This window comes from Ochlerotatus camptorhynchus, unplaced genomic scaffold, assembly GCF_037179485.1.
Source record: "Ochlerotatus camptorhynchus isolate MF236.1 unplaced genomic scaffold, CSIRO-AGI_Acam_v1.1 ptg000379l, whole genome shotgun sequence".
NCBI lineage: Eukaryota > Metazoa > Arthropoda > Insecta > Diptera > Culicidae > Ochlerotatus > Ochlerotatus camptorhynchus.
The window spans coordinates 3,770,105-3,797,764 of record NW_027040867.1 but is presented as its reverse complement, the minus strand read 5'-3'; the positions used below and the strand labels follow the sequence as shown (position 1 = coordinate 3,797,764).

At 39.0% G+C, this 27,660-nt stretch overlaps 2 protein-coding genes across 3 annotated transcripts; one reads left to right on the top strand and one right to left on the bottom strand.

Moving 5' to 3' along the window:
• Nucleotides 1-4,535: 4,535 nt before the first annotated feature.
• On the bottom strand, nucleotides 4,536-5,665 carry LOC135710333 (uncharacterized). The gene is made up of 3 exons (XM_065232853.1): nucleotides 5,181-5,665; nucleotides 4,781-5,121; nucleotides 4,536-4,716 (listed from the first exon to the last, which is right to left on the bottom strand). Exons 1-3 carry the CDS (start codon nucleotides 5,624-5,626, stop codon nucleotides 4,559-4,561), a joined length of 945 nt encoding a protein of 314 aa, XP_065088925.1. The 5' UTR covers nucleotides 5,627-5,665; the 3' UTR covers nucleotides 4,536-4,558.
• A 9,885-nt stretch (nucleotides 5,666-15,550) lies between these two features.
• LOC135710332 (uncharacterized) lies at nucleotides 15,551-16,878 on the top strand. Of its 2 annotated transcripts, XM_065232852.1 has the most exons (2): nucleotides 15,552-16,323; nucleotides 16,568-16,696. In XM_065232852.1, exons 1-2 carry the CDS (start codon nucleotides 15,609-15,611, stop codon nucleotides 16,570-16,572), a joined length of 720 nt encoding a protein of 239 aa, XP_065088924.1. In that variant the 5' UTR covers nucleotides 15,552-15,608; the 3' UTR covers nucleotides 16,573-16,696. The 2 variants fall into 2 exon arrangements, with proteins under 2 accessions (XP_065088923.1, XP_065088924.1); XM_065232851.1 differs by having other exon boundaries at nucleotides 15,551-16,878.
• Nucleotides 16,879-27,660: the final 10,782 nt, after the last annotated feature.

Genomic DNA, 27,660 nt, shown 5'->3' with positions numbered 1-27,660 from the left:
AATCTAAAATTAAACGTGTTTCAAGTACTTTTGATTTTGACCTATACCTATTTATTATATCTTAGTTCGACCCAGGTGACACCCTCAAGTGACTAAAATGCTTCATTTTGAAGTTAGTTTCCTAGCTGATTTTAAATTATATAGGGTATATGCTCCAACTACGCTCACACGTTTCCACTATGTCGTCCCACAAAATTACGTATGGATATATCACAATAGAAGCACGCAACAGTGGAAATCCCGAGCCATAGTTCAAACATTTATCCCAAATCAAAATGAAGCACATATAAGATTAGTTACAATACCATGTACAAAAATGATGTTTAAAATTGTTCCCTGAGTAATACTTCAATGAAAACAACAATGAAAGCTTGTCACGCAAGTAGAAGGAGTACCGTTGGGCACTTTCTGAAATATTTCAATAGTATAATTCCCTTGCAAACCCAAATAAATCTATCTGCGTAAAAATAAATAAAATAAGAGTGATTTGCGGCAAAACCCGCCAGTATCACACCCAACGTCAGTGCCTATACGTAAGCGTACCACGACGCGGCTCTCAATAAAAGGAGTAACAAGTGTGATACTATCACTGCTGGACTAGATCTTTTGTTCTCTCATGCAGTGGTTTATCAGAGAGGGGAAGCTCAGTAATCCTCATTGCCTGCCCATGGCGCCATTCTATCGCGGCATGAGCCAGCAACGTCGGCCACAAATCCACCGTCTCCAACACTCCACTAGCATGAAATTAAGCCCGCCCACCAACAGCAAGGTGCAAAAACTAGCCAAGGGGAGGGATGATAGGTTAAGATCATTTCGAACCTATTTCGCTTTACCAGATAAGAATAGATTTTGAAACGTTGCGTGCTCCCGCTATCCTGAGGGAAACTTCGGAGGGAACCAACTACTAGCTGGTGACGAAAGCTCCGGATGCGAGTCCGACCATCCGGTTGTAGGTTGAGGATAGTATTTTAACCATGTATCCTCATCTGCTGACTAGACCCATTCCGTAGAGCAGGCGTGATATGATGATCGCAGATCCTACATGCAGCAGTGAACGACGTGCTCCTCGAGGTAACTTTGCTGCAATCATTGTCAGGATTCGTAGTCGCGTGGTGCAGTTTTTAGCAGTCAGGGTACAGTGAGCTTTGAAGTTGACAGTCCGATCCAGTGTGACTCCCAAAACTTCAAGCTGCTTTGTTTTTGGAACTGGAATTCGATCGATGGTTATGTCTTTCTTAGGCTGCCGACGAGCATTAGGGCTACCGTAGAAAATGTTTGATTTGTTCGACGATAGACAAAATCCAATGCTTTTAGCCCAATTCCGGAGAACTTTGAGATTAGGGCGTAATTGCTTTTGTAAACAAACACGTCAATCGCCAATTTCTCGCCAATTAAAGCTCAATCTAAAAAATTAACGGCACAAACAGGTAGAGAAATGATTCCTTTATCATTTAGTATGGTTTGTTCGCGATAATAAGTTTCAATTTACGATTAATCGGCGATAGACGTGTTTGTTTACAAAAGCAATTACGTCCAAATCTCAAAGTTCTCCGGAATTTACTATCTCGTTAACAGCAATCTGTAGTTTCCGACCTAAGAGCTGGTTCTTTCGACCTACTACGACCAATAAGATGTCGTCCGCATATAAAAGAGCCTTTACTCCATTTGGTATCACACGAAACATAGGTTGAATTTCCACGAGGAACAAAGTGACAGACAATACAGAACCTTGTGGGACTCCGTTCTCCAGTGGCTGCGTGCCATTGCTTCAGTGACCGTAAAATTCCGTGGCTCCAGGTGGTATCGTACGCTTTGGGTTAGTCCAAAGACGCGATTAAGCAGTGCTCGTCCTTTGGTAGCTTTCAAGTTTGGCAAAATACGTGTCAGTACCGTGGCCGAATCGGAAAGCATGTTGGCGTTTATCAGGCCTTCTTTCCGATTCTAATTCCGTAATTAGTCGTCTTCTTACCATCCTTTCGAAGACTTTGGACATGTAATTTATAAGTGTTATCGGTTGAAAAGCAGCACGTCCGGTATCAGTGGAATTCGGCTTCGGGATTGGTACGATGACCCCTGTTCGCCAGTTGATCGGGAAGACTCCACTGTGCCAAATACGATTCAGCATCTCTAGAAGCGCCGTTGGAGCATGGATACCCAATGAAATCAGGACCCGTAGCTAAGTCTCGTCCCTTGTCCGAATACCATTACCCCGAATACCAATTTGTTGTAATTGTCATTATTTTGCAAAACAGGAGAACTGGGTGTAATAATATGCACCGGAGGGGTTATACTTATGTAACACGCATGGAATATTCCCTTCGTTTTTGAATATATGAAGAGGGTCGCAACTGACTTTCCATTTCAAAATTTCTTGTTTTCACCGGTTTTCTTGGTTAATTATTAGATAATTTCCCGATCTGATCTGATCACGCCTTCCTTCGAAAGTGAAGTAAAGCCGTTGGTCCCCGTCCAACAAACAATTCAGAGTCACAAATAAGCATATAGGGGAAATGGCTCTAATGTTGGCCTATGGATCTATGATTAGGCCCATCGCTAAAAATCTGCTATTTATGAATTTTATCTAGATGAACGCGTCATTGGGACGGTACTAATGGATATTTTTGGTAGCTATTGAAAATTTAGTCGATTGCTGAATTTATGTATGGGCCCAAATTAGAGACATTTAGGCCGATATTACATCCATTTCCCCTATATTGAATGAATGCTGTATAGCAGTGTAAAATGCTGAATAAAACGGGTTGTCGAATTATGTGCTGAAAACACCTCATTGAGATCGATAGATGCGCCTTTATTCCGCTGTTTGATCTGAATTTACTTATTAAAAACTTTATAAACGTTGACTATCTTATTGGTACAGCACCAGAAGTCTGATCTAATAACAAACTGAATAAGTGTAATTTGCACATGCATTCACGCTTTACTTCGACTGTTTTCAATTGATTTAATATACTTTATTAGAAGTCTTATAAATGTTTTCTAGCTCTATTATTAGATTTCATTGCATTATAGGGTGTCCCAGAATGTCTAAGCACGATTGAAAAAAAAAAAAAACGATAGCGTAACTCTGTTTACAACAAATTCGATTTTTATTTCTTATTCATGTTCTCTATAGTATTCTACAGTTTAACGTATAAAATCCGAGATCCGATCAGTCATAATCCAAGGAGCGGATTTTTGATCTTACGCTACTCATTAGCTTCAGCACCGATGCCTTTCAAACAATTTTGGATACTTTTTCCCAGAATTTCGTAAACTTTGTAACGGAATCCACTACCCTTACATGTTTCCGCAAATATGCTTTGGTCAGAGCCCAAAAAGTTTCGATTGGCCTGGTCTGGGGACAGTTTGGCGAATTCATCTCCTTGGGTACGAATTGGATTTTGTTGGCTTTATACCAGGCTACCGTGTCCTTGGATTAATGAACCGAAGCCAAATCCGGCCAAAACGGTACTGAGGCGTCGTGTTTGCGGATCATGGGTAACAGACGCTTGTTTAAACACTCACGCACGCACTTTTTCGTATTTCTTTCATTCTCTTTTCGCACACGGAGCGCTCGGTGCACCAGCGACTTTGGACGTGAGCCTCGTCCCAGATCACCTTGGCAATACAGTGACCGATGGTGGACATGAAATCGACCACACTAACCAGCGAGGAAGAAGTTAACATCGAACCAGGAACGGACATTAGTGCGGATTTATCTCCTTCGGAAAACACGAAAAACCCGGAAAATGCGGAATCATGTTAGAACCACCCAAGGACGATCTACGGAAGGATATTCTCGGTGAAGCACGGAATGATAAACGATGTATTAGAGAAAAAGTCCAAGGTCAAAAAAGTCAAAAGAATAAATCAACGGTGGCAGACCAGCGGAATATGGTGAGACCGCGCCAATTATTGTTTATAAATTAAATATCACAACTAAACTAAATACGCGCTAGGTTTGAAAAGAATATTTTCGATCCTGGAAGTGTGTATGTAATTCCAATATCCATTTGATAACGGTGATGCATACATGCGGGGCGCGTCACCATGACGTGACTTTTCTTACTTCACTAGTGACAAAAGTCGCTTCAACTCTCTGAATAACCCCCACTCCTCCCTCCATGTATTTTGTAGTAGGGTAGAGCGATACTTAGTCGTAATCACCAATTTCCGTTCTATCGAGCAGAACACACCAATAATATCAATGATTCAAAGTAAAGCCTATACGAGCGCGTTGTATGAATAATACACTGCAATCCCAATAGCTTTTCTTGCGTTTTCTTCGTTCTAGGAATGTACTAGGAGCGCTTCTTTTGTTTTAAGAACAATTTCAACGAATAATTTTAGATAAATCCTTCTTTCGCATGATGTTCGGTAAATACCTATTTATTAAAATATCCTCCTACCGAAAAACAACAACAAAATAAACTACTGAAGTCATTATTCGATAGTTAATGCGATCGCCAAAAATCATTTATTTCGATGACAATTTGTTAGTCACCGTTGAATTCGTGATTAGAATTATGTAAATGAAAGTTTACAGAACTAAAATGATTTATTTTTTCACCTTCTTGGGTTTAGCCAGCTCCAGCACGCGATCGCTTGCCTTTGCCTTTAGGGCACCTGGTTCAACGGTGAACGGGTTCTCGCGATATTCGTTTCTCACGTTCCGGAAAACCTTCGGCTTCGAAAGCTCGATGACTCTTGCTGAGGCTACAAGGATGTCGTGCGTGTGAATAAGTTTTACTAAATTCTAGCTTACGAACTCTATACTAACCTTCGGCTTTGAGGACATTTTCCGGAATCGCAATGTTCTCTATTATTGGCCCTTTGGTTCGACGGTGTCTTTCTTTTGGGATGCAAAGCACCTTCAAACGATCGCTAGCCGTAGCCTTCAAGGCACCAGGTTTTACCGGTCGAAGTTTGGCGGGTCTGGTGAACTTCTGTCTTTCCCAACGCGGTGCGGAAAGACTCAAAATACGGTCCAAGAGTTCGGATAAAGGCAATCTTCTGCGGAGTTTCATTATTGGTCTCTTTAGTGGTTTTGGCAGCGCATTTTTAGATAACCATTGCTGGTGTTGTTGCCATTGTTCTGGAGTCATTTTTGCCGATTTTGATCTGAAATATATGACTGTACTTAGCGAATTATCACACCAATTGTCTATTCTATGTCTTACTTTGTGGCCGGCAGTTGGACGTTGGCCAATCGGCTGTAAACCGTGAACATACTTCGCTTGATACGCTTGCCAAACCTATCATACCAGCAGCGATTGATGAACCGCCGATAAGCATCGCGAGCGGCAATCAATTTTCTCACCTTCGGGATGGCCAACTGCTGGAGTCTGGTCGAGGCATACGGCTCCTGGTAAGCTCGAATCATCTGAATCGTTCTACCATATTGCGATACCGGGCGTTGGTAGAACTTCGCCGCACGACACTTCGGTTTTGCCAGCTTGTGTATTCGACGGGAAGTTCGATACTTCCGTACCATGGTGGGTTTCTCTTGACCGGAAAACTCACAATTCACCATCGGGCATTTGCATGGGGTGTAGAGAAAAGACCTTCGATATCCACTACAATTTGGAATCTTTGTCGTTTTTTCTTCGCTGAAACAGTTTACCATTTTGGCCAAGGGATTTCAGAAACTCTGCTTTGTGTTATTTAAGGAGATTTGTAGGTCGATTGATTGATTCTAGTAGACGTGCTTACTTCGATTGGAAAGCTAAATCTAAAGGTGGATTGAATAGGGTAAGTACACATTGCCACTTGCTAGGGCAGATTGATCATCGCTTGACGAGCGTGAAGCCCAGAAAGTCAAACAGGGTCAAACTAAATCACAAATTCAAAAACCATTACCCTATTAAAATACCACGAATGTAAGGAATAATATTACAAATGGGAATTTCCATTAGTGTTATAAATCCTTACATGCGATTCAACACTTCACACGCCTATTCGCTTCTCTCCGCTCTCACTATGGCGGCGACGTTACGTGGTCAGTGCGCTGACGAAGGTAGTAGGCTATGGTGGAACTAAAGAACCGCTCTCTATGGGTGCGATACACTATTCCAGACGGGGCATAAACACAACAAAATATGGGTCATCCCATCTCAAGTGACCGAGTAAATTTGCAAAATTGCATCGACCCACTCCGATTTGAGCCAAACTTGGTGGAATAACTTAGGACCAATATTGAAAATTCCAAAGCCTTTAAGCTAATAAGCCTACTACTATTGAAAACTGGTGTTTATTAGTAATCGAAAAAAGGGACCATTTACTAATAAACACCAGTTTTCAATGTTTTATATCTCAGCAACTGGATGGATTAGTATGGATTTTGGAATGGTATGATCAGATTTTTTCTCCAGTGTTGCCAACTTTGCGATTTTCGCATTTGAAAACTTAAAATGCAAATATCTCAAAATGCCTCCACATTTTTTTTTCAAAATCTGATGACGCCAAAATGTTCAGCGGAGTTTTTTTTTGTTACATAAGAATCACCTATCGACAAAAAATATCATTTTTCGAAATTATGAAACTATGAGATATTATAATAATATTTTTTTATTTGTAAGATGCAAGTAGAGGACGTAAAGTTTGTGTATGACACATAAAACCTGTGAATTTTGCTTTCATAGGGTGATGTTGAGAACTTGGCACTGATGAAGTCTTCAAGTAGTAGACGAAATACGCGTATCTGTCAAAAGATAAGCAATTAATCTTTTTATCATGCTTCTGCATTTATTTTCCATCAGATGTCACTGCTGTTATTTGCGGTGACATCAATAGGAAACTAGCATAGCATAGCATAAGCGATTGCACAAATCGTGGGGGGCTATATAATGGTCAACCAATACATTTTGTAGAGAATATCGTGTGTTGCTGTGAAAAAACACTTACATCAAAATCTACAAATCAAGTATCGCATTATACACCTGTCCACATCCTTACAATCGCAAGGGATAGGAAGGAAAATTAGTTCAACATCTACTTAAGAAGGTGCAGGGAACCCATACTACCTCATAGATGCCACGGGAGGGAACATTTGTGTTAGTAGGAAATGGAATATATTTACAGTATGGAAAAAAAGTTTATCCACCCCCCTACCAATTTACATTTTTTTTCTGGTGAAAATCAGTTCCTCCATGATTTATCGATTTATGTTAATTTATTACATTACCATTGAAAATACGGCGTTTATATCTTTTCTTGAGATTTCATGTGATAAATTATGAAAATTGACCATTGATACCATCAGACCTGAATAGCATTACTTTCGTCTCGTCTGACCAGATCACCTTATTCCAGTCATCACTGATCCATGAAATGTGGTCCTAGGCCCACTTCAATCTTCTTTTTTTTTAATTTTTTTGGACAACCATGGCTCCTTAAGAGCTACTCTACCCTTAAGACTTTTCTTATGAAGACGATTTCGTACGGATTGTGATGTCAGTTGAATGGAAAACTCGCTTTCAATCTGTTTCGCAATTTTTGAAGCTGATAGTCCCCGGTCCAGCTCCGCCTTCTTCACGATAGCTCTGTCAATTCGGCCAGTTGTCTTTGAAGGACGCCCCGATCGCATAGCTGGTGAGATAGAACCACGCTTTTTGTACATCTGCACAATTCTAGCGACCGTATCTTTGTGAAGCTGGACAATATCGGCAATATCACGGTAGCTTTTGCCAGTTTTGTGATGTTCAATAATCAAATTTCGGATACTGATCGAAATTTGTGCTTTTTGGGGGATTTTAAAACAAATAACTTCCAATTTTGAACACAAAACTGAAATTTTGAGCACGAAAACTTCAAGAGCACTAAATGACAGATAGACACAATGTTTACATTCGATAAAGTTGCAGAATATACACTAAAACTCTGTAAAACACACTTAAATCATAGTATTCGTTTGGGGGTGGATAAACTTTTTTTGCGTAATTTTTTACAATTTTTCATAATTTATCACATGAAATCTCAAGAAAAGATATAAACGCCGTATTTTCAATGGCAATGTGATAAATAAAAATAAATTGATAAATCATGGAGGAACACTCATAAAATTAAACTGATTTTCACCAGAAAAACAAAAAAAAAAAGTAAATTGGTAGGGGGTGGATAAACTTTTTTTGCATAGTGGAATCTCTATTCGGCAATTTAAAGTAAAGGTTATGTAAAAATGTAAACAAATTATTTTTTTTTGTTTTTTCGAGAGTTGACCAACTGCAGTCTTAATAGGCTAGCATCTCGGTTGGGCTCTCCATGCGATACACAATACTAACAGACGACTCGAGCTAAGGTGCTCACTAGGTCACTGCAGCTTTTAGGCTCGTATTGTGATCAAATGTTTGTAGTGATGTGATATGATATGATGATATGTGATAAATCATGCAGTAAATGTAAATGGAATGTTTAATAAATAGATTCATTCTTACCTTTTCATGGTTGTTTGGTAATTTTTTGCTTTTATTACCTGTTTACAGTTGTCTCCTTTAACTTGCTTGTCGTCATTTTGTAAATTCGTTTTGAAGTCACGTTGAGTAGGTGTGGTTTATGGTGTCATATATTAAATCAGGCAGGAGCTGTTTTTTCTTGGTTAGTTTCCGTCTTCTCGATCAGAATCCAAACCAAAGCATGGCGACTCATCTCCACTGAAGCCTTCAAATTCTGATGAAATCAACTAGCTGCCTGTACTGTCCTCATCGATGTCACTTGTTTTCTCGTAGTCCGAACAGCCGATTAATAGTAATTGTAGATTTAATGGTTTTCACCCAATTACATTAGATGAACTTAAAAATATTTGCTTTTCATTAGGAAAAACGGCTGGAGTAGATAATGTTAATGCTAGAGCTATTCAAGATTGCTTTCATGTCATTCGACACACTCTGCGGGACCTTATTAATCAATCATTGCAATCTAGGCACGTGCCGCATATTTGGAAAGAATCTTTAGTTGTTCCTATACAAAAAGTTGCTGGGACGATTAAAGCCGAAGAGTTTCGTCCCATCAACATGTTGCACACATTAGAGAAAATTTTAGAACTTGTTGTAAAAGGCCAGCTGCTAGAATATTTAAATAGTAACTGTTTGTTGATATCGGAACAATCGGGATACCGGGAAGGGGATTCTTGTGAAACCGCGTTAAACTTAGTGTTAGCTAAATGGAAAGAAAATTTGGAGCATAAAGATACGATTGTTGCTGTGTTTATGGATCTAAAACGCGCTTTTGAGACAATTTCTAGGCCCTTATTGTAGAGAACAATCAAGCGCTTTGGAATTTTGGGTTCTGCATACAAATGGTTTGAAAGCTATTTATCTGACAGAACACAGAGGACTGTTTTTAATGATTTTGTATCTTGTCCCGTTAACAATGACCTTGGAGTGCCTCAGGGAAGTGTATTAGGGCCCCTTTTATTTATTATGTATATTAATGACATGCGACGAGTTTTACGGTTTTGTGATATTAATCTTTTTGCTGACGATACTGTGTTATTCATTGCAGCTAAAGATTTAGAAGAAGCCGTTTCACGCTTGAATGAAGATTTGCGTTCTCTAAGTAGATGGTTGAAGTATAAACAATTGAAATTGAATATAAGTAAAACCAAATTCGTGGTAATTTCGCGGAATCGTGTAGATGATGATGTCTCTGTTGTTATTGATGATGAGACAATTGATCGCGTTCAGGAAATTAAATATCTTGGCGTGATTATTGATGACAAACTCAAGTTCAATTCTCATATTGACAATGTCATCAAGAAAATTGCCAAGAAGTATGGAATTCTATGTCGCTTGAAAAACGATTTAACTATTGGTAGTAAAATACAGCTATACAAATCAATCATCTCCCCTCATCTAGACTTTTGCCCTTCTATTTTATTTTGGGCAAATAAAACACAAATATCGAGATTACAGCGTTTGCAGAATAAAGTAATGCGTTTGATTTTAAGATGTAATCGATTCACTTCCTCAACTTTTATGTTGGACGCTTTGCAATGGCTGTCAGTGAAGCAAAGAATTGTGTTTTTGACTATGGTGTTCATTTTTAAAGTAGTTAACGGTTTGCTGCCTCGATATTTGTGTGATCGTATTGAAAGAGGAAGTGATTTTCATAGATATAACACTAGAAACGCGGATGAAGTAAGAACACCACATCTTTTGAATAATGCTTCACAAAATTCATTATTTTTCAAAGGTATAAATGTTTTCAATTCGATGCCTAGACACATCAAGCGTGCAACTACACTTACAGAATTCAAGAGACGCTGCATTTCACATGTAAAAGCTGATTATTGAGCAGTTAAATTTTTATGAATGGATAAATCATGTATCTTGACAAAGTTATCTCTAACGGATTATTTTGTATGGAGACTGTCATAAACTGTCATTTGAGTAATTTGTGTAGCATATACAAAAAACTACATTGTTTGCCTCGATGGTGATGATGGATTTTTAGTTTTTTGATTTTGTAGTAGTAATAGTAAAAATAGCTTTGAGTAGTCTACAATGGTTTGAGCCTCGCGCGCGGAATACAGGTATAAATGACTAATACGTGGAAATTGTGGCAAAAGCCTTGAATTAGTAAAGGGTTGGCTGGAAGTCGTTTCCTTGGATATAGTCCTGGCACTGCGGAAGCTTAAACGTGTAAATCCCAGGTCACGTGTAAATGGAAGTATTGTCGAGGACTATACTTGGACTTTTGATAACTACCTTTGAATGTTTTTGGTTGATGCCTACAACATATTTAACAGGACATTTATATCTGTAATTGTAACCAGCTCGATTTTGTTTGCAAACCTGGTTAATATGTTTATATTTAATTATCTTAAAGATAACTCGTCCAGCTCAAACCTTTGTAGGGGTAAGAGGTGGGACCATCATCATTTATATTTATTACACCATGGTGTCTTTTTTGTCATGCTTTTGTATTTTTCACTATCACAATCCGTTATGTGTATCCCGCTTCTGTAGATATCTTGTCTTATACTGGTCCTCCAAGTAAATGCAGGTCTGCATTTTTTTTTTCATAGGTAGTTTATATTAATAGCCGTTTTGAGTATTCCTTTGTTATCATTGCGGAGTATATGTACATAGTAGTTGAGACGATTTATTCTAATGTTGTTATTAATCGTTCTTCCTTTAAGCCAGTTTGGAGCTACATGCACATCTTCTGATTCGTTGTTGTTTGCAGACATGTCTTCAGATGCCTGCTCTGTGATCGGTTCCGGGTTGACTAAAGGTATTATCTGATCCTCGACGTCATTACCTTCCGTTTGGTACCGTTTATCCTCCTCTAGGCTCAGTTGTTTTAAAATACGTAGCATATGGTTCTCCATTCTTCGTAATGAGTTCCTGTTTCTTTTCAGCACTGTGGATACCTCCATAGAATAGGTCACTATTGGCGTGATCAGGCTATGATACAGCTTAAGGTGATACTCTAAGGAAGCCTTAGCGTGAAACTTCAAAGGCACAAATGCCAGCTTCCACAAAACAAACAAATTTGAAATTGCTACTCTCTGTTTTTAGTAGCACAGCAAACAAGGAGTAGCAATTTTAAATTTGTATGTTTTGTAGAAGCTGACATTTGTGTATTTTAAAGTTTCACGCTAAGGCTTCCTTAGAGTATCACCTTAATTACTACCGACCATTTGAGTTTATGTTCTTTTAGAAAAGAGCAAAGACAGTAAAAAGCCTTATATGCTTTCTTCCTTGTTTCCGAAGTGGTTTCTCGTCTAGAAAGGCTACTTGTTATATAGGCTCCAAAGTAGCGTAGCTTTGTGACAGTTGTCAACATGTATTTCTCAAACGTCAAGATAGTGTCAGGTTCTTCATTGTCGATATAATACGGATTTCTTATCAAAACTTTTGTTTTCAACGTATTTAACTCCAGACCAATCGACGCCAATATGGGCTCCAAAATTGACAATAACCTTTCAACATCATCTCCATACACATTCAACAGGGCATAACTTTTTTACCATTGGGTAAAAATCAACCAAATTTTGCACACTTTCTCATTGATGTGTATTGTGTACATGCTGTCAAACTCGAAGTCGTGTTTTTCGATTCAACGAAAATGGAGGTGAACCAACGCGAGTTGAGAGAACAAATTCTTTCCAAACACCTGGAATTTCCTGACCTGTCGCACCGGCAGTTGGGAAAAATGTTGAACATTCACCATTCAACCGTCTCCAGAGTGTTGAAGCGGTTCCAGGAGCGGTTGACGTTGGACCACGGCAAAGGAGCTGGAAGAAAACTGGGACCGGAGAACAAAAAGACGGAGGGAAAGGTGAAGCGGATGATTAAAGCAAATCCCAACGTCTCAAGCCGTGATTTGGCTAAAAAGATCGGCATGTCGCAGAGCTACGTCCAGAATGCAAAGAAGAGAGCTGGACTACATACATACAAGGTACAGAAATTCCCAAACCGCGATGAGCGGCAACAATCGACGGCTAAAACTCGGGCACGGAAGCTCTACGAGAAGATGCTGACAAAATATGGCTGCTGTGTGATGGACGACGAAACGTATATAAAAACCGATTTTAAGCAAATTCCGGGGTTGGAGTTTTTCACCGGCAAGAGCAAGTTCGATGTGGACAACAAATTTAAGAAGAAGAAAATGTCGAAGTTCGCCTCCAAATATCTCATTTGGTAGGCCATCTGCTCTTGCGGACTGAGGAGTGAGCCTTTCGTGACAAAGGGCACAGTAAATGGGGAGATCTACAAATCTGAGTGCCTCGAGAAGCGCCTTTTGCCGTTCTTGCAGCAGCACGACGAAGCTTCGCTATTTTGGCCAGATTTGGCATCATGCCACTATTCTAAAAGTGTCCTGGAGTGGTATGAGGCCAATTATGTCCATTTTGTTCCAAAGGACATGAATCCGCCAAACTGTCCGGAGCTGCGCCCGGTGGAGCAGTACTGGGCAATAATGAAGCGGGAACTTCGGAAGAGCAAGAAGACAGTCAAAGACGAGAAGGACATGTTAAGAAAATGGAAAAAAAAACTGAGAAACTGGTACCGGATGACACTGTAAAGACTGTGATGGAGGGCATCAAGCGAAAATGCGTTCAATTTTACACTCAAGGCTCCATCGATTAACTTTTCTTTTGATTTTTGAAGTAAATATATGTATAAAACTACCCTAAAATTTTGGTTTGATTCTAAACATTATAAGAAAATTGGCATGGCATTTTCGGTGTCGCAATAATTTCGTGTTCGCCCTTTAGATCCTTGTTCAAGCGTAATGTATGGCAGAAATTCATTGACTGACATCAGCGCGTGATGCAGTGAAAGAACAAATAATTCAGGACTTAGAGGGCATCCTTGTTTTACGCCTCTTCCTTTCTGTGTTGTGTTGGTCCTTTGTCCAAACCATTGAATCGAAGTAGTTTCGTGAAGACAGGCTACAATTATTCGGTTGATCAACGCTTTTGATACTCCCAGATCAGTAAGGATGATTGCTGTTTTCGAGATGTCCAGACGATCAAAGGCTTGCTTTAAATCCAGCGACACTAGTATGGTGTAACATCCTTTGCGCCATCGTTCATCTAAAATCAAACGGACGAAATTTGGGCGGAGGCACTGCGCTTTGCTTGAAATCCCATTTGGTATGATGGAACTGGCTTGATTTGCTGTCTTAGGCGATTCAAAAGCAACCTGGCATATATTTTATACGCCGTCTGACAAAGTGTGATACACCGATAATCATCTAGCGGTGACATCAATCGGAAACTACGCATAATCTGTTTTACGTTAATGGTTCACAGAGGACAGTGCAGTGTAAAACATGTCTGGTACCTCTATATATGCATTTAGGTTAACATCCGAAGTCCCTCCCTTTTTACACATTCTGCACACAAAATGGCTCACCCCGCACAGAATCTCCCGCATGATTTTTATGTATGGGGCGGGGCAGAAAGTATCTTTTGTGCAGAATATGAAAAAAGGAGGGACTTCAAATGTTAAACTTAATGCATATATAGAGGTACCAGACATGTTTTGTAGTGACAGGTACTCTATTTTGTAATCTGTGAAAAGGATATCACAAATCGAGTGGCATATTGAGAGATTCAGCTCGTGAGAGAGAATTTTCTCTCTCAAATATCATTGTTACCAGCGGAACAGCGCCATCTGTGTGGAAAATGGCCAGACGATATGATTAATTGTAACGGAATTAAAAGGAAATGAACCAACACATTCAAAAAAGCTCTTCATAAAGGGATTCGGGTAAGAGGTTCGACAAAATTAAAAGATTTAACAAATAACTTCAAAAATATGCACGATTAAAAAAACAAAGTTTTCATTGAACACTTCCGTTAAAAACCGAATTCTATGCAGAATCAAATCGAATTTTTAGTAGAATTATAGGTGAATGCTTCACTGAATTCTTGAAATAATCATTAAACATTCGAAGAGAAACTTAGAATTAATTACATGAATGTTTTGGGTGCACAGCAGAGAATTCTCTGAACTGTTACAAAGAAACTTTTTTCTTGAAATTCTCAGAGATAATCTCAAATTAATTTTAGATGAACTCTGAAAAGAACTTTCTGAAGGGAAATTATTCTAAATTAATTTCTTTAGAACATTAAAAAAATCCTGTATAGAGTTCTGAGCGAGGTAATTAAAACATGGATTAATTTTGAAGACTTCTAAAGCAGATATAAATTCGAGATGCAGGAAAAATTCTGCTGTTTTAGTATATCTACTGGTCCCTTCGGCTCAATCGCATTAGGTTTTATGCTTATCCCACAACCGGGAATATTACCCAAAATTCCGGAGACAAAACCGGAGACATTGCTAGTCGGAGTTTTGTGGTCACCATGAATAACGGACATTTGGCATAATAGACACTTGGCATTATTCCTGCTTTTACTCCTTCTTTTGTTTGCTGCTTGTTCTGCTAGCTTACACGAATAAATATTACCTACGGAAACTTTTCTTGAACCCCATGAACTGGTTTCCTGTAAATGTTTCCTGCAAAAAATGCTGACCAACAATTGGAAAATTATCCAATAAAGATCTTACGTTTAGCAATATTCACGCAGATCAGCTTCCATTTGCTTGGACTAAATTCCGCAAAGCAGGAAGCATCTCGATCTTCGCTGCAAAAGTCATAATGCGGTGAGTAAATATAGAATGAAGAAATGGTGAAAGATGCACGACGGTAGCTGGTAGGTATATCCATATACCTAATGACGATGATCAATTCCACGGTGCGGCGGAGCAACTGTCCCGCACAAGCCGCATCGTAGTATAATAGAGTCGGTAGCACGCGGTCGCTGGCAAAGGATGGAAAGCAAGCATCAAAACCGCACATGTTTCGCTGGCCAGGTTGAACGGCTGGAACTGGGCAGCGTGCGACCGCGTGTGCGAGACAGAGAAAAGAGAGGAGAATGTGGTCGATTTCCACCAGCAGAGAAACGGCAAAACGGCATTTTTTTCAATTTTCTGTTTTTATACTTTTCTTCTTGCCTGACGTCGTCTTCAATGAACTTGGCGTAAATAAAATATCTCTCGGAGGCCAGTCGTTTGTTGAACTTGAACCAGAAAGCAACGTACCGGACGATTGCGATTGTAGAACACTATAGACGGGGACCGGGATAGATCACGATCATGTTGAGGAATTTTATGGTTCTTTTGGTTCTGGGAACCGCAGTTTTGGCCGGCCCTGCGATCCGTGATGAAAGGCGACTAAATAGCAGTAAGGAAAATGCTGTGGAGAGTAGTAGTTACACGCAGGAGACAAGTTCCAGTGCGGTTACGGAACCAGCGGCCTTGGCTGAGGTGTCGGTGACAAGTACTGCAGCTCAACCGATTGCAGCAGGACATTCTACGAGTGTTGCAGCTGAGCAAACAACTACGACAGCGCCGATGTCAACTAGTAAACCTCGTAAAACAATAACCTTCGATCAACGACAGGAAGGAAAGTTCAATATCAGAGCTGATCTGGAGAACTTTGTGATCGTAGTTGTACCATCTTCGCCGTCGGCGGGAATTTCTCTTTTGGATTTGCTGAATCGTTCCGGACAGAAGCATCAACAGAAGAAAAAATCAGGTCATCGAAAGAATACTAAGAATCACGCGGCCCAGAAGAAGGTATCCCACCTAACCCCAGAGGTCGTAGTATTGGATGAATCGCAGTCACATGCTAGGGTAGCCAACGAAGAGTTCATCGAGGGGCGAACTCCTTACAAAGTGGACATCTCCAGCACCGCTCGTAGCAGCAATTCAGACCAACCCTCGCCGATTTATCGTGTGGTCCGGCCATTTAACTTCCATGTAGAGCAACCAACCTCGTCAAATATGGTCCATTTCCCCGAGCCATCAGGTAATTATTATCCTAATACCGTAAGAGAGTCCAAGTCGTTGCTCGGGCCAGCTCCGTGCCAAGATGAAATTAGAACTAATACCGTATACACTATACTAACCAATAACAACAATTATGGTGATGGTGCTATCCAAGATATCGAGGATGATGGTACTGGTGGTGATGAAGAAGTATATGATGATGATAATTACCTGATGATGGAGCAACGGACTTATCTAGACTTACCTGCTTCTTCGTTCGATAGCCTAGAATATCCCCGATCGGATGTCGACATGATGAAATTGCAGTTGCAAGGGGACAACGAACGGGATGGTGGCGGCGACGTCGGCGGTGAGTGGGAACTCAAGCTTCTCGGTGCCCAGGAGCAGTGTGGCCCTGATCGCAAGCGTGACAGTTACGGTGTGTGCCAATTTGTAACGCCTTGAGGCGTATCGCCTTCCCTTCTACACAATTACTTAGCCATTAAGCCTTATTTATTAGCCAGCAGCGATCAGTCGCATCTAATTTATTGTAAAACACAGTTTAAGTGCCAAATAAAATAATTCAAGACTTTAACTCTGCAGAAGATTTTTACCTCAATGGTGGTGACCGTCATGCACTTCCCAGCCATCAGTATTAGTTTCATGATTTACCGGTTGATCTTCATTGTGTAAAAGACTCTTTTTTTGTCCCTCCGTGCCCGATCAAGTGTGAAAGGTGTTGAACAAATCTTGACCAAATCGCCAAGTCATTGATGGTCGTGTTTGGGGGACCGGACGAGAGGAAAGTAACAGCCTCACACAACTAGGTTCTGCCATATGTAAACAGACTGGCCCGGATGCTTTCACTACAGCTTTCGATCCAACCGTGGGGAGACATGTGATATTGTGCAGCACATCGCTTGAAGGGACGTAAATGGGGAGCAGACCGGGGTGGAAAAGCTGGAGACGACGACGGATGGCTTATAGTGCAAGCTTATACGTTTGTGCCGTTATACGATTCGACCTACATTTGACGTTATCGCAGTCGGTGTTTCGTGACTTTCTTCATCTTTCCCGTTTGTGATCGACGACGGCAAGAATGATGCTATAGTCTTTATTTCTCGTGAAATGCATATATGGGTCACCTCTGGTGGGGCAATGGGGCGGATGGACATCGCGCTAATTGAGACAATATTATAGCTTCAACGGTACAGGTACCGTTGAACTAGACGATTTAAAACCTTCTCATCGGTTAGCGTGTTGAAGTCTTCCTCATTTTGCTTTTTCTGGACATATAGGCATGATTCGCATGGTTAATTAGTACAGCAATTCTGCAGTAATCTACTCGTGATGCAGCAGATGCATTTTTACGAGTTAATTGTATTTAGAGATTAATTGTACTCTATGCTATTCACGCTACCCAGAAATTGAAGATTTTGATTACAATGCCATTAGTCCAATGAAGGGAAGTTAGAACAACAGTCCTGAGTCAAATATCAATTTTCCTGGTCCAGGACTATGAGCTAGCTCAGATGGCTTTCTGAAAAATTGGAAGGGAACATGTATGCATGCGGAGTGAATGGAATCCTAATTCATTTGCTGATTAATCCGAAATTTTGAGGAATTCTTACTGATGACATTTGTACGGAATGTTGAATTCCTTGGCAATTATGATGAAAACTATTACTCATCCTAGAGAATTATAATTTGTTCATTTCGTCAATCAGTGGAGACCAGTGGTTCTCAAATTTCCTCGACCCACTTAGAGAAATTTGATAAACTCGTGACTCACCATTATTTTAATATACAAAAAAATAATAAAAAAATGCCGTAGATACGCGAACAAAACGTGACCTAAATGGCCAATAATCATTAAATGTGGTATTCAAAAGAAAAAAACCGCATCAGAAATGCGAACATAGCCGGAGGTTTTAGACCCAAAATACGATAAAAAGGTTGATACATTTAAAAGGTTGTTTGGAAACGCCAAAATGGTTAAGAATCGCCAAAAATGAGCTTATGAACGCTGAAGTGGCGTTAAATTGATTTATAAACAGTCAGTCTTATTGGCAGAAATGAAATTGAAATATAGAAACTTTATTGGCGTAACTAGAAAATTTATCTGGATGGGGTCTCGGGGGGGCCTTATTTTTTTATTTGCAAAACTATGATTGAATAAAAAGTCACGAAGATGCTATTCATTCAAATTGCGTCAAGGTAACTTGTTTTTGGGTACATTTTTTCTGTGACCATCAATATGACATTGAGGCTTACTATTATTTTAATGGTGAAACAATAAATTTTATTATATTTATTTCATACCGACGATTGGGACCTCGATTGTGGGAGCCTTAAAAGCCTACTGATTTCGAACAAGCAATGATCGTTTGTTCATGCTTTTTGTAATGAAATCACATAACGTCCGGATCTAATAAATTTTAGCACCTCTAACTTAAGAAAATTTCCAGTGTAAGGTAATTCTATTAATTTTGTAACTAGTAATTCATCATCAGTTGAATCTTAGACATAAGAACCAAAATTAAATTCTAGGAGTATGAATTTTATTATCTTCTAAATTTCTGACTTCATACATTTAGGACTTAGTCAAGATGCACAATTCTTAACATTCTGAATGTTAGCATAAAAATAGTTTTCAGATCCCAAACCCATACGTTTTCAAGATTTTGTAACTAATAAAAAAGGATATCTCTGATACAGATTGAAAGTCTAAATTCTTCGAATACAAATGTAAATAAATGTCAATGAAATTAGATCAATTGTCATAATTCTAAGTCTAGGATAAAATTGCAAGATACTCCGTAGGCAGTCTTATAATATTTTTTTTTATAAATAAATATTAAAACAAATGAAATATAAATTTTAATAATTATGATACGTTGACTTAATCAAAAGTTTCATAAAAACTTCACAAAATAAATTTGCCTGAAAAAAAATCGACGAAATTTTGATCAAAATAAATTTTAGGGATTAAAAAAAGGTTTTGATATCAAAGGCTTAGATAAGCTTTGAATCTCCTGGACTTCAAGATTAGTAATTCAAGATCTTTAGAAACTTACCTAGATTCTGAGACTTACAGCATTTTTTGAGAGGAAAATTCTTCGAGATAAGAAAGAAATAAAGAAAAACATTAGGATTTAAAAATTTCCGAAAAGTATTGACGTCTGACAAAAATGATGAAAATTCAGGTTATAATTTAATTTCATCATTTGTTTTAAGATACTGGTTTTTGAATGTCATGATTCTGATATTTTAAGAGAAAAGAAAATAATAAAGCATTTTTTATTCGATACATATAAACGTCACGATAGGGGGGGGGGGGGGGGGAGGTTGTAATTTTTTGCTTGATTTAGCGTGACATAATTAATGCATGGGCCCTAATAATTGTGGTTCGTTTAAAATTTATTTCCCGGAAAAAAGTGATCGTCAAAGTCCATGTCTTTTTCGGGTTATTGTTGAGGGGGGGGGGGGGGGAAGAGGTTGTTGTGAAGGGGGAGGGGGTTTACATACATTGCTTTTCCTCATTGTGTCGCATTCTTCATTGTGGTAACGCCGTGATCCACCTTTAGCCACTGACTTGGTCCTGCTTGCTGCAGGACCAAGTGATACGCCATCCGAAGTGGTAATGAGCAGAGGCAGGAGAGTAGCGCTGATTTATATCTTTTCAAGTTCAAGCAGAATGATGTGCAACCAAGTGGTATTTGTTTATGATGACTGGGTTTGGGAAAAAGGCTTATTTCATGAAAACAGTGATACAATTATCATTTGTACATTTTCAAAAGTTTAATTACAGAAAAGCAGGTTCGTGATATATCCTATCGATTGGCGTATTTGGATTTAAATTTCATCTATAAATGACAAAGTTACAAGCGTTCAAAACCTAACACTCCTTCACTACACATATTTTTTGATTTGCACCCCAGTATAGTCGACAAAGACGTAGTTCTACGTCAAAATACACACAAAAAGGATGGATTTTGTATGTTCTAAGCCTTTAAAACTTTCCTGCATGGCCGGAGACGAACCAGCGTTCGGCTGAAAGTCTCCTTAATAAAGATAACTAACTAACTTTCCTGTAGCTGAATTCTGGGTATAAATTTCATCGAAAAGAACGAAATTTATACATTTAGGTATTTCTTTCTCTTCGTTGAAATTTAGCCGCTGGAGTGCTAATTCTTGACAATATAGCTAAATCACCAAGGCAGGGTCTTCCCTTATAGAGAATGTACAAACATGTCCATAAAATATAGATTCATCATTCATGTTTCCACCAGATTCAATTAGTTGGAAAACGTTTGGATACTTCCTGAACAACCTAGGAGATCTCTAGAGCTTGATCAACCTGAAGTCTTGGAAAAATATCCAGAGAACTTTACAAATATCTTCGTCTATATGGAGAGCTTTGGAATATTTCCTGCCGTCTAGGAAGGATATCTCGAAGAATATCCTGTATCTTATGCAACGTTTCCTGAACATCTACAAAATTCCCTTAAGTTTTGCAAAATTTCCTCAACTTCTTCAAAATTTTCTGAATTTATTCCACTTTCCTCTTAATTCTACAAAGATCTCTGAACAGCTTAGCACTTCTGGAAAGACACCTATCATCTACAAATATTCTTCAAATCTAGAAAGTTCCTTGAAATTTAACAGTTTCCAAAACCTCCCAGAAGTTCATGGAAGTTTTTTATAGTAAGATCTTTCACAAACTGCAATGAAGTTCTCTAAACTGAACCGAGAATCCCTGATGTTCTAAGAAATTTATTAAACTATTTTTAGATCTTCTTTTAAATTCCATGAACTTTTTCAAAATTCCTTACACTTATATGAAGTTTAACTATTCCAAGTCCATGATGTTTCAAAAAAGTGTCCTGAAATTATATAGGGGTTCCCGATCAATAATGAGCTTCCCTGAAATAAAATACTGTTCCTTTTACTTCTACGAATCTCCTCAAACTTAAATAAACTTTCCACAGCTTCCACAATTTATTCGATGTTCCCCCGATGAACTTCTTAGAAGTCCTTGTAGTTTTACAAAGTTTTCAGAAGTTGAAGAATAATCCATGGGCTCATGGCCAATTTGTTGAGCATGAAGACATCTTATTGTGCCATCGATTAAATATCGATAAAATATAATTTCCAAAAATTGTTTCTTCTAGTCCAGAACATATGAAAAGTAGTCAACATATAGGATTTAGATAAAAACCTTTTTTCTGGTACAATTTTATTAATCGCTGCTAAATAGTAACATCGATTTTGACAAGCTTGACAAAATACCGGTGAGTCAAAAAAAAAGCTCCAAAAATTCTGGAGGTGCCCTGGCCCTATTGGCACCCTTATTAGCTACACCAATGGCCAGGCGTAGTTTTTTTTGTAAATTCATTTATTTGTCAAGGCTCAAATGCGGAAGCTTTAAGGAGCCGAAATTCATTTGTCTTTTTACAATGTTTTTTAAAAATAGAGTTAGTACAAAAGGTGTTCGAATATTCGCGGCTTACTCGAGGATACGGGCTACAATTTATTAATAAGTAGGCAAGGGATCAAGGAAAAGGTACACAATCAATGAAACATGAAAAGAGAAGCTTGGGAAGGGACAACGATGAGAAAGCAGAATTTAAAATTGATAACGAACAGACAAATCACTATAACACTCTCAAAGTTGATGACCGACGAAAGCATTGGCCATTTAGAAGCTAGTTGCTTCAAAAGAGTATTCATCATTGGAATCATCAAAACAATAATGTTCCTCATGGAGTCAGACACATTCAATATTTCGAGAATGAAATCTACAATTACAGAAAACGTAAACATGGCTGCATGTTGTCCTGGCTGTGGAACTGGAATATCCGGAGCCTTGGAAGCAGCTGGAAGCCACGGAAAGTCCCTATCAACATCAAATGGTTTGAAACCCGGTGGAGAGGCTACTTCCTGGTTTCTTCAAGATGACTCGAGGTTCAATACGAGAGGCTTCCTGAGGCTGTTGCGTGATAATTTTGCATCGTTTCCTAGGTGGGGCTTTGAAAACGAAATGACTTCCCTTATTAGGGTCAGAGCACTGATCATCAACCGAGAGAAGGTCGAAGGGGTTACTACACGGAGGAACTCGGGAAGATGAAGTAACTGATCTTAGGATTTCCGCGAAGGAACGGTGCGCGCGATCCTTCAAAGACCGCTGGAGTTTTTCTCCCTGCTGTTTGTTTCTTGGACAATCAGTGAGAGCATGCGGAATTTCCAAACAAACATTTTGGGGAGGCACGACAAGAAACCTCCGTGTGTTTCTCCCCACATTGATCACAGCGTGGCATGTTACCACATAAAGCCGCAGTGTGCCCTAGTCGCTTACAGTTTGTGCAGTTCATTACCTTTGGTAAAAATAAGCGCACAGGTAATCGGATCATCCCTATCACGACGTAATCTGGTAGTACTGACTCATAGGTCACACGAAACGAGTCCGAAAGCGTGTAAGTTTTCTTCGTTCCAACGAGGGACACTGGTTGCATTTGAATGCAGTCTAGTATTTTAATTTCGGGAGGTGAGGATTCTTGAAGACACCAACCCCGCCTTTCAGGAAATCATCAAGAGTTATACTCGCTCCGGTAATAACTCCCTCGATTTCAACTTCTTTACTTGGAATATACACTCGATATTCCAACAAGAAAAGCTCATATACAACAATTTTGTTAGCCTGCACACGATCGCTAACGGTAACACGTAGTTTATTTGGTCTTACTTTCAAAATCTTTGTCACGACTGAAAAATGTTTATTCAGATCCTTTGAAAGCTGATGAACATTCAAATGGTACACTGCTCTTTCGAACAGTTTTGATAACCCTGAGAGAAGGCTGATTGGTCGATAACTTGAAGGAGAGGACGGATCCTTCCCTGGTTTCTGAATAGGTATGACTTTAGCTGACTTCCAACACGAGGGGAAGTAGCCAAGTCTGAGGCACTGATTAAAAATCAGTCCCAGATGGTTGTAGAATCTGGAACTCAAGTGTTTGAGTTCCAGATTCAGGATGTTGTTGTAACCTGGGGCCTTCATGTTTTTAGATGATTTTATATTGGCCAACAGTTCGTCAGCCGTAATCTCGGATTCCTCTGGAAAAATGTTAGGAATCTGAAGAACATTGGTTGCATTTTCAGCAACCTCAGATTCATGAGGGCTGACGATGTTTTGTCCGAGATTATGATAGCTGACGAAGTGTTGGCCTATCGCGGCAGCCTTCTCTTCAGGAGTTATCAGATGAATCACTGGGTCGCCGGGACGATCCAGTGGGGTCAGTGGTGGAATGGGCCTAGGCTTGTTTTTAAGAATTTTTGTAAGTTTCCAGAAGGGCTTAGCACAATCTGGGAGAGATCGGATCTTATTAGCAAAATCGTTATTTCTGAGATCCACCATCCTGGCCTGAATGATCTTTGTTAATCGATTACAATTGGTCTTCAAGTTAGGCAGGCCAGTACGCTGGTACTGCCTACGAATGGTGTTACGGAGTCTAATGAGATCTTTGGTAGGGCTGTCAAGGTTCAGAGTGTTACTTACCTGTCTGGATACTGGCCTCCTCGATGGTTTGTAGACACCGGTCAACATCTTCGGACGTCCCCGGTTGGACATCGTAGTCGATGGTTGTGTCGACGCAGTGTTGATATTGCGCCCAGTTGACTCGATGGTAGTTGTGCCGGGAAGCTTCGAATCGGTTTACCGAGGATCCAACTTCGGCCACCACTGGGTAGTGGTCCGAGCTCAGCTCCTAGAATGCCACAGGTTGCGAGATGTTGTGTCCCATGTTGCTTACGAAGATATCGATGGTCGCATGGACCCCAGACCGACTCAACCGGGTGGGAGAGTCCGGGGCCAAGATGGTATAGTGGCCCTCTTGCAGGTCTTCATTGAGGATGATGCCGTTTCTATTGCTCCGACCGTTGCCCCAAGCTTGGTGTTTTGCGTTCAGATCGCCAGCGATGATAAAGTTCCCGCTCCTCCGGGTGAGTTTGATGATGTCTTTCCGAAGGGCCACTGACGACCCGTCCCTGATGTTGGTTTGCTTGGGGCAAGGTCGATAGAGGTCACGAGCTTATCTTTTATACTCGAACACATCACTAATGGCCTAAGATGTGTTAAAATGACTACAATTCAGGGTGATGCTATTAAAGCGACACACAATAAGCGCTCTATGCTTAAAGTAGGGTCAGGCTTGCTTCCATACATACTTTACAACCTTCTTTTAATTAACAAGCACATAATAATTTGATTTACATATCATAATAACATCTAATGATTTTATAATTCCGAAAAAAAAATTATAGTAAGTGAGTGAAAGCAACCCTGAGCAGCAGTGGCGTTTCCTTAACTTCAATCTACCTGTGCAACAACTCTCAAAACATAAACAATTATCAAAATATTGCTTGCAATGGATAGATATCGAGTAAACTAGACGATGAAGTGTATTTTTCAACCGATTCGAGTATGAATATGGCATTAAATCTGGTTTTGAAAGTTGGTGCACAGGTAAAAAGTGAGACTACGGGACGCCACTGCTGAGCAGGATATATTTATCATAAATTTTTACTATTCAAAAGTTGCAATTTTCTATGACTTAAGTGCAAAAAAACTTCAAATATGTTATTTTAGAAACCCACGAGTGAAAATCGCTAAGTATTTGACAAAAGCGCAGAGATTGGACTTTATCAAGTCAATCATGTCAGAAATCATAACAATCAATCATTTTGTTCGACCATTTCCACAGAGATAGCGCTGTTCCGCTGGTAGGAAGTGATAAAAATCCCCATATAGAAATTGAGAGAAGTGGGAATAATTCACTTTCGGTGCATATTCAGGTCAAAAAAGTGAACGAAAACCTAAAGAAATTAATCAGGGACTTTGTCGTTCATTTTTTCCCGGAAATTATTGTTAAACAAGCTACAAATAATTAAAAATGATTTTTCCCCATACAGTTTTACCTGCTTTACTACCAGTTCCCGGAGAGCCAAAATAAAAAATCAAATTTGAGCGCGAGAATTTGCTCTCATGACCCCAATCTCTCAACATGTCATGTATTTTGTTGACAATCGATTTGTGATTTCCCTTTCACAGATTATAAAATAGAGTACCTGTCACCACAAAACATGTCTGGTACCTAGATATATGCATTTACTTTTTTTTTTTTTTTTAATTATGGTCACTTTAACGCTCTTGGGTCATTCGTGACTTGTCCGGGGGTGAGATTTGAACTCGTGACTTTGGCGTGAGAGGTATGGATGCTAACCACTACGCCGGGGTCGCCCCCGTATATATATGCATTTACTTTAACATTTGAAATCCCTCCTTTTTTTACATATCCTGCGCAAAAGATAATTTATGTCTCGCCCCATACATAAAAGTCGACGGGAAATTCTGTGAAGGGTGACCTATTTTGTGTGCAGAATGTGTAAAAAGGAGGGACTTCGAATAATAATCTAAATGCATATAGAGAGGTACCAGACATGTTTTGCACTGCAGTGTCCTCTGTGAACAAATTTAGAAAAACAGATTGTGTGTAGTTTCCGATAGATGTCACCGCAAACAATAGTAGTGACATCTGATGGAACATGAATGCAGAAGCTTGACAAAATGATTAATTGTTATTTAGATTTTTTATTTACGAATATGACCGATGATTTCTGCGGCATTGAGGCTCCTGCACCTCTATGGAAAAATGAAATTTTTCATACTGCAATAGAATTCTCCGTATTTATACATGATAACACCACAATGTTGGATGGCGATTTGTTGGAAACCTATTTTGACTTTAGACATGCAAACTATGAGCTTATCAAAACAATTTAAATTCTATTGTCTGGCAAAGTTTGATAAGAAATTTGAGCCCAGAGCAGGCTGTAGATATGTTCTATGAAATTGTAAACGATATATCAGAGACGACAGTATCGAAAAAACTAAGCAAAAATTCAAAGAAATCTAAAACTCCAGCATGGTACAATAGGCAAATAAATAATCTCAAAAATAAAAAAAAAACAAAAGGCTCATAAAACCTATAAAAGAGAACAAAATAATAGTAACCTCGCAATTTATTTAAACATATGCGATCATTTTAACTGTGAAATAAAAAACGCATACGAACGGTATAAAACTCAGGTTGGAGACAACATTAAATCAGACCCAAAATCATTTTTTAACTTTGTTAGAGACAAACAGAAGTCAAATAATTATCCCTCGAAAATTTACCCAGACAACAAAACAGGAAAAACGACTAGCGAGATCAGTAACTTATTTGCTGAGTTTTTTCAGGATTTTTACACAAGTCATGATGACCAAGACCGGGATTACCAGTATTTCTCATACCTTCCTATGAGAGATATTGTAGTTAATAATGTTACCCTCAACGAAATCTTACATTCTCTAAATACATTGGATGCATCAAACGGTGCAGGACCAGATGGATTGCCACCAGTATTCTTGAAATCAGTATCGCAGAAGATAGTAAAGCCATTGTTCTGGCTGTTCAACTCTTCTCTCGAATCCTGTTTTCTACCGACAATTTGGAAGGAATCGTATTTGATTCCAACTTTCAAAAGTGGAAAAAATCAGGCGCAAAAAATTACCGTGGAGTTGCTATATTGTCCTGCATTCCTAAACTCTTTGAATCTATAATAAATCAAAGTGTTTTTACAAAAGTTAAACATTTAATTACAGGCAAACAGCATGGTTTTGTTAAAGGACGTTCAACGACTACTAATCTGTTGAATTTTGTAACATTTTCTATTAACGCAATGGATAAGGGACATTATGTTGAGGCACTATATACTGACTTCAGTGAAGCGTTTGATAGAGTTGATATCCCTCTTTTGCTATTCAAATTATCTAAGTTAGGTTTTAGTCAACATTTATTAAAGTGGATTCAGTCATACTTGACCGGTAGGGCACAAAGAGTTAGATTCGAAGGAGATTTGTCGTCAGTAGTCAATGTAACATCTGGTGTGCCACAAGGTTCCCATTTTGGACCATTACTGTTTATTCTATTTGTTAATGATGTAGAGCACATATTGAATATCCTGATTGTCTCAATATATGCAGACGACATGAAACTTTTCCTGGAAATTCGTGAAACGTGTGATCTTGTAGTTTTTCAACAAGAAATTGATAACTTTTACACTTGGTGCACAAAAAGTTTATTAAAGCTTAATGTGATGAAATGTAATTCCATTTCATTTACAAGAAATAAAATTATTAGGCAAGAACATGTAACAGAGTTGAGAGGTGCAATCAAGTTAGAGATTTAGGTGTTATACTAGATTCAAAATTAAGCTTTGTTGAACATTATAATAACATTATCTACAAGGCAAGCAACATGCTAGGGTTTATTAAAAG

Bases quoted from the DNA above. Each gene is read 5' to 3' on its own strand.
- LOC135710332 (XM_065232851.1), top strand. From the start codon at position 15,609: ATGTTGAGGAATTTTATGGTTCTTTTGGTTCTGGGAACCGCAGTTTTG.
- LOC135710333 (XM_065232853.1), bottom strand. From the start codon at position 5,626: ATGGTAAACTGTTTCAGCGAAGAAAAAACGACAAAGATTCCAAATTGT. The intron at 5,122-5,180 runs GTAAGACATAGA...CATATATTTCAG, and splicing joins GTCCAACTGCCGGCCACAAA to ATCAAAATCGGCAAAAATGA. The intron at 4,717-4,780 runs GTTAGTATAGAG...ACATCCTTGTAG, and splicing joins AAATGTCCTCAAAGCCGAAG to CCTCAGCAAGAGTCATCGAG.